The 16,974-nt window shown below is 39.7% G+C and overlaps 1 protein-coding gene across 1 annotated transcript in view; it reads left to right on the top strand.

The window, feature by feature from the left end:
• Nucleotides 1-16,974, top strand: part of CR1 (complement C3b/C4b receptor 1 (Knops blood group)) — a 129,374-nt gene that overhangs the window by 52,694 nt on the left and 59,706 nt on the right. The window contains exons 16-24 of the mRNA XM_034945705.3: nucleotides 353-438; nucleotides 2,332-2,550; nucleotides 3,637-3,816; nucleotides 4,424-4,523; nucleotides 10,196-10,281; nucleotides 12,410-12,808; nucleotides 14,845-15,021; nucleotides 15,117-15,219; nucleotides 16,354-16,439. Coding sequence (XP_034801596.3) covers nucleotides 353-438; nucleotides 2,332-2,550; nucleotides 3,637-3,816; nucleotides 4,424-4,523; nucleotides 10,196-10,281; nucleotides 12,410-12,808; nucleotides 14,845-15,021; nucleotides 15,117-15,219; nucleotides 16,354-16,439 — 1,436 coding nt within the window. The remainder of the gene's footprint in view (nucleotides 1-352; nucleotides 439-2,331; nucleotides 2,551-3,636; nucleotides 3,817-4,423; nucleotides 4,524-10,195; nucleotides 10,282-12,409; nucleotides 12,809-14,844; nucleotides 15,022-15,116; nucleotides 15,220-16,353; nucleotides 16,440-16,974) is intronic.

Here is a 16,974-nt window from a genome sequence, read left to right as displayed (position 1 = left end):
ACATTAGAAGACTGGGTTTCTAATAACAACAATGAGTGATTTATCAGGTTATCGTGGAGTAATCAGTGAAACTCCAAGCCTGGGTCCTGGGTCAAGGGGATGGCGCCTATGTCATGACCACCTTTTTCAATTCAAGCAGGACTATCATGTGACCAAGCTACTGCATTTTGCCATTCTATATTGTTCCCTTCTGGAGGCTGTGATTTTTCCAGAATAAGGTAGCCTGTGCAACTCTGCCATCTGCTGGCCTCAGATCCTCAAAATCCTGAGATTTGGGGCTGGGCCTTAGATTGTGAACTAAGTGTCCTCTTGGCTGAAACAGCTCACTATTCACTCCTATTTTCTTCTTTAGATTTCAACTAAAAGGCAGCTCTGCTAGTTACTGTGTCTTGGCTGGAATGGAAAGCCTTTGGAATAGCAGTGTTCCAGTGTGTGAACGTGAGTAGCAGGAGTAACATTTCAGGCCAATCTCTCCCCTTCATCTGTTCACTATTTGCCCTACGGCCTCCCTCAATGTGGTTCTTCAATTTTCTAGTCTGAATTATTGATTTGAAAATTGCTTATTTTAATAATGTTTGGTTGTGAATCAATGTGTACATCACCTGTCTTTGCAACCATCTGATCTGTCTCTGTCCTTCTGTATTCTCTGTTCTAGTGTGATAAATCCTTTGGTCGTGTGCTCCTAGGTCAGGAGAGATTAGATAATGTGAAGCTTTAACAATTTGCTTTCTTTCTCTATTTTTTTCTTTCTTTTTTCTCTTCCTTCCTTCCTTCAGTTCTTTCTTCCCTTCTTCTCTCCTTCTCCCCTTTCTTCTATCCTTCCTCCCTTCTTTCTTTTTCATTTTGTTCTCCCATCAAGGTGCAGTCAGTCTACAATTTATATATATATGATAATACACAAATATCAAACATGGCTTTATTTAATCAATGTTTATTGATCACATACTTTGTGCCTGATGTTCATCTAGCCACTGGAGTTATATCAATGAACAAGATGGATGAGTTCCCTGTCCCCATGTTGTTTCTACTTAGGTGGGGAGAGGGACAAGACAAAAAATAAATTCAATGCTATGAGACAATAGAGCAAAGCACTGAGGAATGAGGCAAAAATGGGGAGCAACATTAGACAGGGTGAGCAGTTTGAGACTCCTTAAATTCTCAAAACATGTACCTAAATAATTTATGCTGAGAGATTCATAAATAATAAGTCATTTTTTAAAAATGAGCCTCATATGTTCAATAATCAGTAGACTACTGGTTTCTCCTAGTCTACCCATTTATAATTTCCCCAATGGAAGATAGAACTTTGCTTCAATTCTTGATTCTAATGATTGGAAAACGTGTTTCTTTAGAAAATCATGAAATTTTACTAAAATGTTTATGTTGTTAGAAATATACTTGGACATCTTACAGTGATTTTTAGAGTAAAATTTTGGAAGAACATAACTTATATAGAGATTCTTGCTGTCTAAGAAATCCAGTGCTCCTTGAAGCAGTATGACAAATGTCTGTTCTACTATCATGCATGAAAGCTCATTAACTGGACTACTCAAGCTTTCTCTTATTTTTTCATAACTCTTGCCAGTTAAAATAGCTTCTTCCAAATGCCAGTTCTAATGAAAAATGCCAATTAGAAATGAGGAAGAGACTGTTCTAAAGAAATCATTAGGTGCTAGAAAGGAGTAACAACTTGAAACCTGACCCAGAGAGTAAAAAGAGAAAATAAATCATCAACAGACCTAGACATTTTCAAAAGCAAAGCCATCTGAATCCATTTGGAGTTGTTTTTTATCATGGCCTGACTATGTTTCAATTCACTGTGACAGGGCTATTGTTATCACTGAGATTGATGATTAATATCAATAAGTAATCAGTGAAAGGTTTCACCTATTTAAGATGATTAGCACACATATATACATTTGAGAAATATTTCCTAAGAACGTAGGCTCCTTCCTCAGCGCTGTGTCCCCAGTATCCTGATGAAGGGCTGACACAGGATAAGTGCTCAATTAATACATATTGACTAAATGAATAAATAACCCTTCAAAATGGTTATTTTTCTTCTTCAGATGTTTTGCTACTTCATTAAAGTTGTAAAGTTTCTACTGTCCAGGAACCGTTACTATCCGGAAGATTCAGGATAGACAAATCTCTTTTGTACTTTGCAATACACTTTCACTGACATCTCATTTAATCCAACTCTTCAAAGTCCCAATGTCTACTGTCATCTCCTTAGCATATTTTCAGCAACACCAATCATAGCACTCTGTAATTGCAGAATACCTCTGGTGAAACTCCTGAATGAAACTTGGAGTTTTGCGTTTTTTCTAGAAATCTTTTGTCCAAGTCCTCCAGTTATTCCTAACGGGAGACACACAGGAAAACCTCTGGAAGTCTTTCCCTTTGGAAAAGCAGTAAATTACACATGCGACCCCCACCCAGACAGAGGGACGACCTTCGACCTCATTGGAGAGAGCACCATCCACTGCACAAGTGACCCTCAAGGGAATGGGGTTTGGAGCAGCCCTGCCCCTCGCTGTGGAATTCTGGGTTAGTGCTCATTTCCCCACATCCCAAATGGGTTCAGAATATCTAACCCAGCCCCTCCATATTTCCATAATTACAGTGTAGTATTTATTTATATGTGTGCATTTGCCACAATGGAATGCCAAACCAATGATAAATGGTTCTAAAGTAGGTCAACACATAAGATCCTGATGACCTTTGCAGTTGGAGGGACTGATGAAAAAAGAGGGAGGTGGTGAGTGGTGGGAAAGTCTTTCATTAGAATCATATGAATTAAAAACAGATGCCTGTGAATCTCCTTATTGAAATGATTGGCTTAGAAATCTGACCTAGAAAATCGGTGGCTCCTTCTGCCAGGAAATGTCTTGAGTTCCTGCCCATGCTTGTCAGTCTCTCATTAGAGTTTTGATGCCTTGAAGTACAAGGAAACCAGACAGGAAAGGTGGAACCTGGGCAGAAAAACTCTTTCTGGCTTCCTAAAAATGTGAAAAATTAAATGGGAGCTATCTTTACGTTAAATTATATGAGCATTAGCTGAGCGTGGTGGCAAATGCCTGTGGTCCCAGCTACTCGGGAGGCTGAGATGGGAGTATCACTTAGGCCTGGGAGACAGAGGTTGCAGTGAGCCGAGATTGTGCAACTGCACTCCAGCCTGGGTGACAGAGTGAGACACTATCTCAAAAACAATAAAAATATGCTGGCCGCAGTGGCTCACACCTGTAATCCCAGCACTTTGGGAGGCCAAGGTGGGCGGATCACTTGAGGTCAGGAGTTCCAGACCAGCCTGTCAACATGGTGAAACTCCAACTCTACTAAAAATACAAAAAAAAAAAAAATTAAAATAAAGAAATTATATGAGTAGAAAGACCAGATAGCAGGCTAGTCTTCCAGATAATATACTTCCTTATAAGCCTATGCTAATGAAACTTTCCCTTCCATTTTACAGGGAAGTTATCTGTGTGTGTTTTTTTGTTGTTCTTTTTGTTTTTGTTTTTGTTTTACAACGAAAAGTTTCTTTTCTTCTGGCATCAAATCTACCAAGGAAGAGAAAAGAGGAAACACATTGGGTATCTTTATTAACTCAGATATTCTTGATTTCTTGGTCTCTAGGTCACTGTCAAGCCCCGGATCATTTTCTGTTTGCTAAGCTCAAAACACAAACCAATGCATCTGACTTTCCCATTGGGACATCTTTAAAGTATGAATGCCGTCCTGAGTACTACGGGAGGCCATTCTCTATCACATGTCTAGATAACCTGGTCTGGTCCAGTCCCAAAGATGTCTGTAGACGTGAGTAAACTTGCACTGTGTCTTTCCCATGTCTGCAAAAGTTTCTTATTGAATTATTTCAAATGTGGGATATGAGAAACCTTTTTTGAAAAGTGTGCAGATAGGTGGATATTTTTCTTATATGTCACCCTTGATTATTGCTTGAAATGCTCACTTTATGAGAATGTTTCAAGGAATATTTGTAGAGAAAATCTTCATTCCCTATGGGAAAGAAAATAATAGATGACTCTAGATCAGGAAAAAAAAATGGTGTAGGAAGACAAATTCTGTTTGAATAACTAGGTGGGAAGAAATCCTTTGCAAACATTGAAATATATTGATAGTAAATAATGCCATAAATGACCTTTACATTTTGATAAGGGATGCAAGGTCTCTACACAGATCTAAATCTAGATCTAGATAGATCTCGAGGAAAGGTCTTTTTGAAAGTAGGGCTTAGTAGGTGGCTGATCCTCAGCACTCTGATGAGTTTTCTCAAGTTGCCAAAATCTGTGGAACCATCATAATTGCATGTTTTCTTCAGGAAGCTACATGCAGGTTGAGACCTTACATACTGAAGAAAGTTCAGATTACTCTACCTGGCTCCAAAACATTTTCTTTCCCACAGGTAAATCATGTAAAACTCCTCCAGATCCAGTGAATGGCATGGTGCATGTGATCACAGACATCCAGGTTGGATCCAGAATCAACTATTCTTGTACTACAGGGTGAGTTGGCAGCAACATCTCTTGGTTCAAGAGTTTCAGCATAGCAATACTACCTTCTAGCCACATTTCAGGAAGGAAACTAGGTTATTGCCACCTGCTCTTAAGAGGCTTGAACACAGGTGTCAACTCCTGATTGAAATGAACAAAGATAGGAGAAGATTAGGGGAAAAATCTGTGTCCTTGCTGGAAACCAGAGCAGTGCACATATAAAGAGTATGCCGTTCACTGGATGGGAAGGAAAAAAAATTAGAAGTGTAGTAGTCAAAGCACACAAACAACCCTAATCCAGAGTAGACATTGCTGGAAAAAAGGGAAGACCATGTAGCAGCTGTGTGAGAGAACGAATCTTAATGATAACAGCAGGATCCCTTGCTAGTGCTGCCATCAAAAAGTACAGGTCTTCCTCGTTTTATTGTACTTCGCAGATGTTATGCTTTTTACAAATTGAACACTTGTGGGAACTCAATGTAAGCATGTTCGTTGGCATCATTTATCCAACAGCGTGTGTTGACTTCGTGTCTCTGTGTAGCATTTTGATTATTCTCACCATATCCCAGATGTTTTCATTATTATCATGTCTGTGATAGTGATCTGTCATCAGTGATCTTTGATGTTACTATTGTCATTGTTTGGGGTCCCTACGAACTGAACCCATATAAGACAGAAAACTTAATCAATAAATGTGCGTGCTTTGACTGCTCCATGGACTAGACATTCCCCTTCTGTCTCCCTCTCTTCAGGACTCCCTAATCCCTGAGACACAATAATACTAAAATGAGTCCAATTAATAACCCTACACTGGCCTTTAAGTGTTGACATGAAAGAGGGAGTCATGTATCTCTTACTTTAAATCAAAAACTAGAGATGATTAAACTTACTGAGGAAGATATGTTGAAAGCCAAGATAGGCCAAAAGCCATTCCTTGTGTGCCAAGCAGCTAGCAAGTTGTAAAGGCAAAGCAAAAATACTTGAAGGAAATATAAAGTGCTATTCCAGTGAACACATGAATGATAAGAAGGTAAAACAGCCTTATTGCTGATACGGAAGAAGTTTTAATGGTCTAGATACAAGATCAACCTAGAAACATTTCCTGAAGCCAAAGCGTAATCCTGAGCAAGGCCCTAACTCTCTTCAATTCTGTGAAGGCTGACAGAGATGAGGAAGCTGCAGAAAAAAAGCTGGAAGCTAGCAGAATTTAGTTCCTGAGGTTTAAGGAAAGAAGCCCTCTCTATAACATAAAGGTCCAAGGTGAAGCAGCCAGTGCTCATATAGAAGTTGCAGCAAGTTATCTAGAAGATCTAGCTAAGATCACTGATGAAGGTGTTACACTAAATAACAGATTTTCCATGTAGACAAAACAGCCATCTATTGGACTTTCATAGCTAGAGAGGAGAAGCCAATACCTGGGTTCAAATCTTCAAAGGACGGGCTGATTTTTAGGAGCTAATGCCGCTGGTGACTTTCAGCGGAAGCCAATGCTCACTGACCATTCTAAAAATCCTAGGGTCCTTAAGCATTACATTAAATGTACCTTGCCTATGTCTATAAATGGAAGAACAAAGCCTGATGACAGAGGTATGTTTGCAGCATGGTTTACTGAATATTTTAAGCCCACTGTTGAGATCTAGTGCTCAGAAAAACAGATTCCTTTCAAAATATTACTGCTCATTGACATTGCACCTAAGCAGCCAAGAGCTCTAATGGAGATGGACAAGGAGATGAATAGAGTTTCCTGCCTGCTAACAACAGCAGCCATTCTGCAGCCCATGGCTGAAGGAGTAATTTTGACTTTCAAGTTTCACTATTTAAGAAATACATTTTGTAAGGTGAGTCCCCACAGACAGTAATTCCTCTGATGGATCTGAACAAAATAAGTTGAAAACTGCTGGAAAGAATTCATCATTCTACATACCATTAAGAACATTCGTGATTCATGGGAAGAGCTTAAAATATCAACATTAATAGGAGTTTGGTAGAAGTTAATTCCAACCCTCATGGCTGACTTTGAGAGGTTCAAGACTTCAGCGGAGGAAATAACTGCAGATGTGGTGAAAATAGCAAGAGAACTACAATTAGAAGTGGAGCCTGAAGATGTGACTGAATTGCTACAACTTCATGATCAAACTTGAACAGATGAGGATTTGTTCATCTGTTCAAGTGGTTTTTTTGAGGTGGAGTGTCTTCCTGGTGATGATGACATGAGCATTGTGAAAATGACCACAAAGGATACAGAATATTATAAAAACTTAGGTGATAAAGCAGCAGCAGTATCTGGGAGGATTAACTCCAATTTTGAAAGCAGTTCAGAGGGTAAAATGTTATCAAACAGCATTGCATGCTAGAAAAATCTTTTGTGAAAGGAAGAGTCCATCAATACAGCAATTTTATTGCTGTCTCAGCTTAAGAAATTGCCACAGCCACCCCAGCCTTCAGCAACCACCACCCTGATCAGTCAGCAGCCATCAACCTTGAGGCAAGACCCTCCACCAACAAAAAGATTACAAATTATTGAAGGTCAGATAATCTTTAGTATTTTTTATCAATAAACCTTTTTTTAAAGTATGACTTTGTTTAGACATAATGCTATTTCACACTTAATAGACTACCGTATAGTATAAACACAACTTTTAGACTCACTGAGAAATCAAAAAATTCATCTGACTCATTTGTTGTGATATGTGTTTTATTGTGGTGGTCTGGAACTGAACCTGCAATATCTTTGAGGAATGTCTGTAACGCGAAGTGGGTGGCTTAATACAACAGAAGTTTCTGGAGTTCCATTCTAGAGACTGGAAATCCAAAATCAAGGTTTTGGGAGGGCCACGCTCCCTCTGAATCCTGTAGGGAAGGATCCTTCATTGCATCTTCCAGCTTCTGGAGCCATAGGCCTTCCTTGGCATGTGGCAGCAGGACTCCAATTTCTGTCTCTGTCCTCATATGGCCATCTTCCCTCTGGGTCTGTGTCCTCATATGCTGTTCTCTCTGTGCATGTCTGTTTCCAAAGTTTTCCCTTTTAATAAGGACACCAGTCACACTGGATTAGGGCCTACCTTCATGACCTCACCTTAACTTGATTGCATCTGCAAAGATTGTATTTCCAAATAAGATCACATGCACAGGGACTGGAGGTTAAGACTTCAGCATACTTGGGGGAGACACAATTCAACCTATAACAGAGCCCCTTTGAAAATGTCAGGCATCAGGTGCTCACAGCACACGGTCCAGCTGTTGGTGCTCACCCTTGCTCAGCACACAGTGGAGGCTCTGCCTCAATCTCATTCTTCATGGGAACAGCTAAGCCAGGTAGCGAATACGGGTTACGTTCGTGTCACCACAACAGACACTGAAAGGAAGTTTGTGGTGTCCAGCACATTTGCCAGCATAGGCCTCACAGACCACAGCACCTAGAATCTGACAAAAATTAGAATAAATCCGATGTCTCCTTTTCTCTCTTTTTTTAAAGCATTTTTAAATACAATTGGTAAATTTCCTGACTGTACCCTCCTCATCTTGCATTGCTGAATAAGTGAGGAACCGCTCTATGGCATGAAGCAGAACACCATTGAGCTTATGAGAAGAAACAGGAAATACATGTAAAAGAGACCAGTCTGAAAAATCAGGAGAAATTTTACAAAAGAGATTTACTGCCAAGAAACCAGGGAAACTTTCAGAACACTCTCCTTTTCATATTTGTAACAAGATTCAATTGTACGAATATTTCTGTGAAACTAGCCATGAAATGTGTACATGAATGAATATATGTATTCAGTGTGTTTATATATTTCATTTCATACATGTGATCTATATCATATATATATGTATATCACAATGAATATTGCAGAAAATTAAAGCAAAGAGTAAGAAGAGTTAACCAAATGTTCCCTGAATGCAGTGGGAAAAGATGAAAAGGAGAAGACAGGCAAGCACAGTGGCTCACACATGTAATCCCAACACACTGAGAGGCCGAGGCAAGAGGATCACTTGAGCCCAGGAGCACGAGACCAGCCTGGACAACATGGCAAAAACCCATCTCTACAAAAAAGTATAAAAATTAGCTGGGCATGGCGGCATATGCCTGTAGTCACAGCTAGGCAGGAGACTGAAGTGGGAGGATCACCTGAGCCCAGGAGGCTGAGGCTTCAGTGAGCCTTGATGGCAACCCTGCACTCCAGCCTGGATGACAGAATGAGACCCTGTCTCAAAAAAGGAAAAAGAGAAGACATATGTAACACAGTGTCAAGATTCAAAATACATGTAGCAAAAATTCCAGAGGGTAAACAAATAAGTCCATACCTAGCCATCACTAGGGAAACTTCTGTGTTTCAGGGATAGAGAAAAAAAACTGATTCCAGAAATAAAATGTGAAAATGTAATACCCGCAAAAGAAATAAATTTGTTGACACCACATTGATTCTATATTGTATAAGATATATTGTATAACACTAAATTGTAGAAGATAGCACTTCTCTTGAGCCAAGCTAATATTCACACCTAGAGGCTCCAGATACACATTAAAGGATAAGAAAGACACAAAAAGTGTACCATTTAAGTATGTTTCCCAGGCAATTCATAAGCAAATTTTTAAAAAGGAGAATGATGAATTCCAAAGGAAATCTCAATGAGATAGGATATTGGTAAAAAGAAAAAACAACAATAAAAAAATACACACAAAAACTCGGCAATGTAATCATAATTTACTAATAATCTCTCTTAACTCATAGAACATATCAATAAAACTAGAAAATGTGAGACAGCAAGAAAAGGTAGGCTAAACTTACATTACAGAGAAGATGAGTAGACTGACTATATAGAGTTTGACTCTAAAATTGAGAAAAGAGGTTTACATATCTGTTGTGTGCATATGCATGTGTATAATATACATGCACATATATAAAATGAAATTCCTCATTAGAAAAAATAATAAGTTTAATTTCCAAATTATTAGAATGACTAAAACAGCTGAATCTATCTCTTCCATATAGCAAGTGAGAGGGAAGGAAAAGGGAAGGCAAGGAATGCATTTGTCTCTTCCACCAGAAATAAGCCCCCTCATGTTTGGGTCAGGTCATTTTATTCGTTGCTTTCTCCACATCCTTATCATTGGGCATCATGAAATCAGTGAAAAAGGCAGTGAAAGAATGATGATGAAAGCAAATCAAATGTATCATTTATCTCAATACATTTGGTTTAATCCTCTTGTTGAAAAACAAAATCTCTTAGACAAGATCAAAAGCAACAAATCTTGTATTTATAAAAAACATGTCTCAAGTAAAATGACATAGTATTATACACACACACACACACACACACAAATTAAGCGAAAATGCAAACAAAAAAAGGCAAAAATAATATTTAAAGAAAGATAGAATTTAAGAAAAAAATTGTCAAACTGGTCTACAAAATAATTGTTTTATTTTGGTGCCAGTTGCAGTCCACAGTGAAGCCAAGATATTAAGAAGCAATGTGGGCCAGGAGAAGTTAGAGCAGAAATATCTCTTTCAATAATGAGAGAATAAGAAAAAGAAGTAGAAAAGCAGGAAACAATAGGTAAAATTTAGGCTAGGCCTTAGACTTCTCCGGCATTGTAATCCTTCTGGTTTGCCACATATGCATGCTGTCAGGAAGTTGATGAGGTATGTACAGCACAATTATTTTCCATTTTTTGCCTTTAGGCACCGACTCATTGGTCACTCATCTGCTGAATGTATCCTCTCGGGCAATGCTGCCCATTGGAGCACGAAGCCGCCAATTTGTCAACGTGAGTTGAAATCTCTTTCCCCATTCACCCCACCGTTTAATCCTAGAGTTGTCCTCCTAGAATTACAAAGAATGAATCTCATCCCTCTTGGAAATGGTATCCTTCTGATATTTGAAGAATCTAGTCATATCCTTAAAATGGCTCACAGCATTCCAAACTTCCACCTTCACCTAAAAATGCTTTTTTTTTCTTATCTCAAAGTCTAATGTATTCTAAACTAGTCTTTAGCTCATTTAACCAGCCCCCAATGTCCTCTTCTGTTGGTTGAGCACCTCGCAGTTTGAAGAGCATTTTGTTTAGTGAAGTCAACAAATACAAAGTCAGTGAAAGAAACCCCATATCCTCTCTGCAAGCTCTTAGTATCACATCAGATATTCAAGCCATGCAGCTCTTTCTTCCTTCTTATTCTTTGTCTAAACAGGATCATGCCATCTTCCCTGTGAGTTGTTTGGAAGATGAGCTTTCTACATTTTGGGGAGCAAAGACGAATGAGCAATTGCAAGCTAACAGGGAATATAAAATGTGTATAATCCTGGGTTTAGTGATGGTGTGAGGAAATCAGCAATTTCAAACCCAGTTGGTGGGAGGATAAGTGGGAACAAACTTTGTAGAAGGCCAATAAACTGGCTGGGCACTGCCCTACGGTAGAGTAGGACGAAGTATTCAGTTCTTCCAAGATCAGACGAGATTGGGCGCATTCAGGGTGGTATGGCTGTAAATCAGTATGCAGTTCTTTTTATTACTTCTGAATCTGTAAGTATCATGTTTATTATATGTAATATTGTATATTTGTACTTTGTCTTTATTAGTTCTTCCAGAGCTTTTGTTCTTATTATTTAATAAAGATGTTATACTGAGCCACGTGTGGTGACTCAAACGTGTAATCCCAGCACTTTGGGAGGCCTAGGTGAGCAGATGGCTTGAGTCCAGGAGTTTGAGACCAGCCTGTACAACATGGTGAAACGCTGTCTCTACAAAAAATACAAAAACTAAACAGGCATGGTGGCACACGCCTATAGTCCCAGCTACTCAGGAGACTGAGAGGTGGGAGGATTGCTTGAGCCAGAGAGGTCGAGGCTGCAATGAGCCATGATCGTGCCACTGCACTCCAGCCCGGGCAGCAGAGCCAGACCTTGTCTCAAAAAAAAATGCTATGCTGTATGCTTTATTATATTAATATCCAATACCATAAAGGCAAATGCCTTCTATATAGAGAGAACTAGATTAATAATGGTGAGATAACATAGTTAAATTCTTGTTTAGCAGGAGAAATAAAAACATAGACTATAGGCTAGGCACAGTGGCTCATGCCTGTACTCCCAGCACATTGGGAGGCTGAGGTGGGCAGATCACTTGAGGTCAGGAGTTCGAGACCAGCCTGGCCAATATGGTGAAACCCCATCTCTACTAAAAATACAAAAGTTAGCCGAGTTTGGTGGCGCATGCCTGTAATCCCAGCTACTCAGGAGGCTGAGGCAGGAAAATCGCTTGAACCTGGGAGGCGGGGGTTGCAGTGAGCTGAGATCACACCACTGCACTCCAGCATGGGGAACAGAGTGAGGATCTGTTAAAACAAACAAACAAACAAACAAACAAAAAACACATGGACTCTAATAATACATGGACACATTTAGTGAAATAAGGTTAACTGAGTAGAGCAGAACTCATAATATTTTAAAACTATAAGAACATGTCTGTACATTAGCAAATATTAGATGAGAATAATATTGTGAATATTTACTTCTGGTAATTTGAAATTAAAAAACAAAACTCTTAGCAAAATTTACAATAAAGTATAATTATTAGAAACCAGGCTGGGCACGGTGGCTCACGCTTATAATCCCAGCACTTTGAAAGGCCGAGGCAGGCGGATTGTTTGAGGCCAGGAGTTCAAGACTAGCCTGCCCAACATGGCCAAACCCCATCTCTACTAAAAATACAAAAATAAACCAGAATGGTGGTGCATGCCTGTGATCCCAGCTACTCGGGAGGTTGAGGTGGGAGGATTGCTTGACCTGGGAAGTAGAGGTTGCAGTTAGCCATGATTGTGCCACTGCACTCCAGCCTGGGTGACAGCAAGACTCTCTCCCAAGGTTTTGTTTTGGTTAACTTGCTGTCTCTTTTCCAGGAATTCCTTGTGGGCTACCCCCAACCATTGCCAATGGAGATTTCATTAGCACCAACAGAGAGAATTTTCACTATGGATCAGTGGTGACCTACCGCTGCAATCTTGGAAGCAGAGGGAGAAAGGTGTTTGAGCTTGTGGGTGAGCCCTCCATATACTGCACCAGCAATGACGATCAAGTGGGCATCTGGAGCGGCCCCGCCCCTCAGTGCATTATACCTAACAAATGCACGCCTCCAAATGTGGAAAATGGAATATTGGTATCTGACAACAGAAGCTTATTTTCCTTAAATGAAGTTGTGGAGTTTAGGTGTCAGCCTGGCTTTGTCATGAAAGGACCCCGCCGTGTGAAGTGCCAGGCCCTGAACAAATGGGAGCCAGAGTTACCAAGCTGCTCCAGGGGTGAGTCTGACTGATGCCTAGAAGGGCCCTGCCAGTGACATGTGTTGCTGTTGGATCAGGAGATGAGTATTTGTTAAGGGGGAGGTATGTATGGTGAGGAGGGTGGGAAAGTAAGTTTTGGGGAAAGAAGCATGAAATTAAGAATTGGGGGTGTGCATGCACCCATGCATATGTGTCTTCATTTGGAAAGCAAGACCTTAATTAGCCAAGAAAAAAGCTATTTTGGACTCACCTATTATTTGATTCTCAGGGCAAAGTACCAGCTGCAATCTCTCTCAAGTATATTGAAAAATTATATGGACTTTCTCTATGATCAGCTATGTGCTAAGCACTTTATATGCATTTTCTCATTCATTATTTACAAAAACACTTTGAAATTGTGCTATTGTATTATCCATTTAATAGTGACATCAGCTTGATCTTTCAGAGGTTAAATAAATTAGCTAAGTCACATGTTCTAAGTGAGACACCCAGGATTTTAAAATGCAAGTGTATCAGACCCCAGAGTCTGAATGTTTTGGCTCTTGCCATACTTTTATCAGTATCCATTGCTGAAAGAAAGAGACTGGCTTACAAAGACAGAAATCATAGCCTCAGAATAGACAAAGACCTTAGAGTTTGTCTATAATGGTCTGCCTCCTACATTTTATTTTGATTTTATTTTATTTAAAAACTATTTATTAGAGTTGACGTCCCACTCTGTTGCCCAGGCTGAAGTACAGTGATACAATCATGGCTCACTGCAGCCTCAGATTCCTAGGCTCAAGCCATCCACATCCTACATTTTATCCCTAGGAGTCTAAGTCAAGAGTGAAAGTAACTTGTTCAAAGTCAGTTAAATATTTCTAAATTCATCTTTAATGAGGTATAGATTAGGTTGATGTTAAAATGGGTTCCGATGCCCTAAGCATGAACGAACAGGACTATAAATAAAGGCAGATGTTGAGTCAAATACTCTCCAAATAATATGCCCTCTCATGACAAAGGACTGGCTTATTTAAGGGCTTGTGTTTTTGATGGCTCATCTTGTCTACTGATGCCACAATAGCTGGCTTAGCAGCTGTGTAGGAGGTGTTATGATTGATACATAGGGACAGAGAAGGAGCTTACGATTCTTCTGCCAACCCATGTTAGCCTTGTGCAACCACTGAGCTGGGAAGATGAACAGATAAAGGGATATAAAGACGGATGTACTGAGGCAGGAGATGGGCAGGGCTTGTGTTCTTGTCACAATCCTGCTGACCAAAACAGGCTCTGGCCCAGACAGGATGAAGTGAAAAAACAGCAGGAACCAGCAGATGGCGATGAAAGCAATTGCTAGCTGCCCTCATAGTCCCATCAGCACCATGACAGTTTACAAATGCCATGGCAACGACCTAGAAGTTACTGCCCCTTTCCTGGAAAGTTCTAAATAACTCGCCCCTCAATCTGCATTGATCCACTCCTTAATTTACATGTAACTGAAACGGGTTTACAGCAGTATAAACACAGTTGCCTGCCAGGAACCCTTATGTTGCTGACTCTGCGTGTGCTGCCTATGAGTTAGCCCTGCTCTGCAAGAAGCAGTGCCTTTCACTAACAGATTGCTGTCTAGCACCACTGGCTCATCCTTGAATTCTGTCCTGGATGAGGCAAGAACCCTTCCAGAGTAAGCCCCAATTTAGGGGCATGCCTGTCCCAAAACAGTATGACTGTACTTTAGTCATTGGTGTGCAATCAGAGAAATCGGGGGAAATCTGTAAAACAGATTTGGTCTCAGGTGACAGTCTCATTACCTGAATAACAATGGTACAAATCGGGATTACCTTCCTAGGAAATATGTAGATGGAGAATCCACCAATACTGATAACTTCACATTGGATAGCCAGAGCTAGGAGAAAATACCTCATGCCCTGTAGATTGACAAGTGAATTTGGGGCCTTGTGCTAGGGAGAATTGGGTTCTATTTCTCTACCTCTGACTAGCTATGAGGTCTTCAGGAAGCATAGGAAATTCCCCCATAACTAACAAGTACTCTGGAACTGTCCTTTCCATAGTGTGTCAGCCGCCTCCAGAAATCCTGCATGGTGAGCATACCCCAAGCCATCAGGACAACTTTTCACCTGGGCAGGAAGTGTTCTACAGCTGTGAGCCTGGCTATGACCTCAGAGGGGCTGCGTCTCTGCACTGCACACCCCAGGGAGACTGGAGCCCTGAAGCCCCGAGATGTGCAGGTGCCTCAACTCTCTGGCTTCCAGATTTCTCTCTTTACCCCACACATGGAGGTCTTACTCCTATTTTTTCTTTTTTTCTTTTTTTCTTCTTCTAGTGAAATCCTGTGATGACTTCTTGGGTCAACTCCCTCATGGCCGTGTGCTATTTCCACTTAATCTCCAGCTTGGGGCAAAGGTGTCCTTTGTCTGTGATGAAGGGTAAGTGTGACCCAGAATTCAGATCAGGGACTCAGCACTGGAGAGTGACTCTTGAGCTTAAGGATCAATCCAAAAAGAGGGCTGACCTAGGAAAAGAAGAATCCAGGGAGATTAACTTCTGGAAGTGTAGTTTTAAAATAAAGGTAGGGACTAAGTGGCACTACTATCAGGAGATGAAGAGATAAAGAAAAAATGGCGCATATAACTGAGTGTCAAGTACAAACAGAAATACAGTCACCAGTCCAGAAAAGGGGACTGACCTAGTGGAAAAGAAGTACTAGAGGAGACTAATATCTGAAACAATGATTGGAAAGTGTGGTATGAACCAGCTGGATCCATGAACAGAAGTTTAAAAAGCAAAAAGCTCAACTCATTTGATTTCTCACTTATAGAGGCTCAGAAGTAAAATCATTTTGGAAAACGTGCAAGCTTCCAGTAAGGCACAAAGGAAAAACAATGGCCGAAATACAAAAGATCTTGAAAAAAAAAGTGTGTATATATATGTATACATACGTATATGTATACGTATATATATGTACACGTATATGTATATGTATACATGTACATGTGTATACGTATATGTATACATGTACATATGTATACGTATATGTATACATATGTATATATACATATGTATATACATATATATGGAACATATGTATATACATATATGGAACATTAGATGTATGAATAAATAATAATTTGCAGACATGAAGAGATAAATAAATATTCTAGGGGGTTGTTAAGAAAAGTTTGATATATAAGAGAAAGTTGTATATAAGATAAAATAACATGCAAAGATTATTTCACAAAACTTTTAATCAAATAAATAGTGGAATTTGGAATAGGAACGAAAGAGTAAGTAGAAATATTCTAAATTCCAATTACATGTGATTGACAGCTCTGCCAGCTATTATTGCTTTGTCCTCACTGAAAGCTACAGTTTTTCCAAAATGATTTGGCTTCTGAGCCCGTCAATGAGAAACTAAGTGAGTTGAGTGTTTTCACCTGTGCTTTAGCTGGAGCAGTAAAATGTTAATTAACTTAGGAATTCTCAGGGAGGAGGTTGAGATCTGTCACGAAGGGAAGAGAGAAATGGTGCATTCATCCAGCCACTACTGCTTTGTTCTTTAGGTTTCGCTTAAAGGGCAGTTCCGTTAGTCATTGTGTCTTGGTTGGAATGAGAAGCCTTTGGAATAACAGTGTTCCTGTGTGTGAACGTGAGTAGATGGAATACTTGTTCAGTCTGGATCTTTCTGTTTTTTTCTTAATGTGGTTTGCCCCATGGGATTATCTATTGTTTGTCCCGCTGTTTGTGCCCGCTTTTGATAGAAATTGTTCTTTGTTGGAATAGATACAAGCAATGTTTTGGGGAAAAATAAACATGAGAATCATGTGTTTTGGGTACCATCCTATAAATATTTATGAGGAGAGTCTGTGCTATAAATAGAGAGAAATGCTTCATAGAAATAAATGTATGGCAAGATGCTAGGCTAAATTTTTCTCTTCTTTCCTGTCAAAGGTAATAGTCATACTTCAACTTTTCAGTTCTTCCCTCAATCATCCATTTAGTCATATACTCATTCTTTCAACAGAAAATTATTTGAGCACCTACTATGTGCCAAGCAATCTTCTGGGAACTGGGGATATACCTATAAACAAGACAGATAAGTCCATGTTTAAATTTTTGTGCAAGGATAAAGACAAAAATCAAAGACATGAATAGAAATGTTCAAATGATACTAAGTGTTATTA

This window comes from Pan paniscus, chromosome 1 (genome assembly GCF_029289425.2).
Source record: "Pan paniscus chromosome 1, NHGRI_mPanPan1-v2.0_pri, whole genome shotgun sequence".
In the NCBI taxonomy this organism is placed as follows: Eukaryota; Metazoa; Chordata; class Mammalia; order Primates; family Hominidae; genus Pan; species Pan paniscus.
The sequence above is the reverse complement of the archived record's forward strand: the minus strand, read 5'-3'. Positions and strand labels throughout refer to the sequence as shown.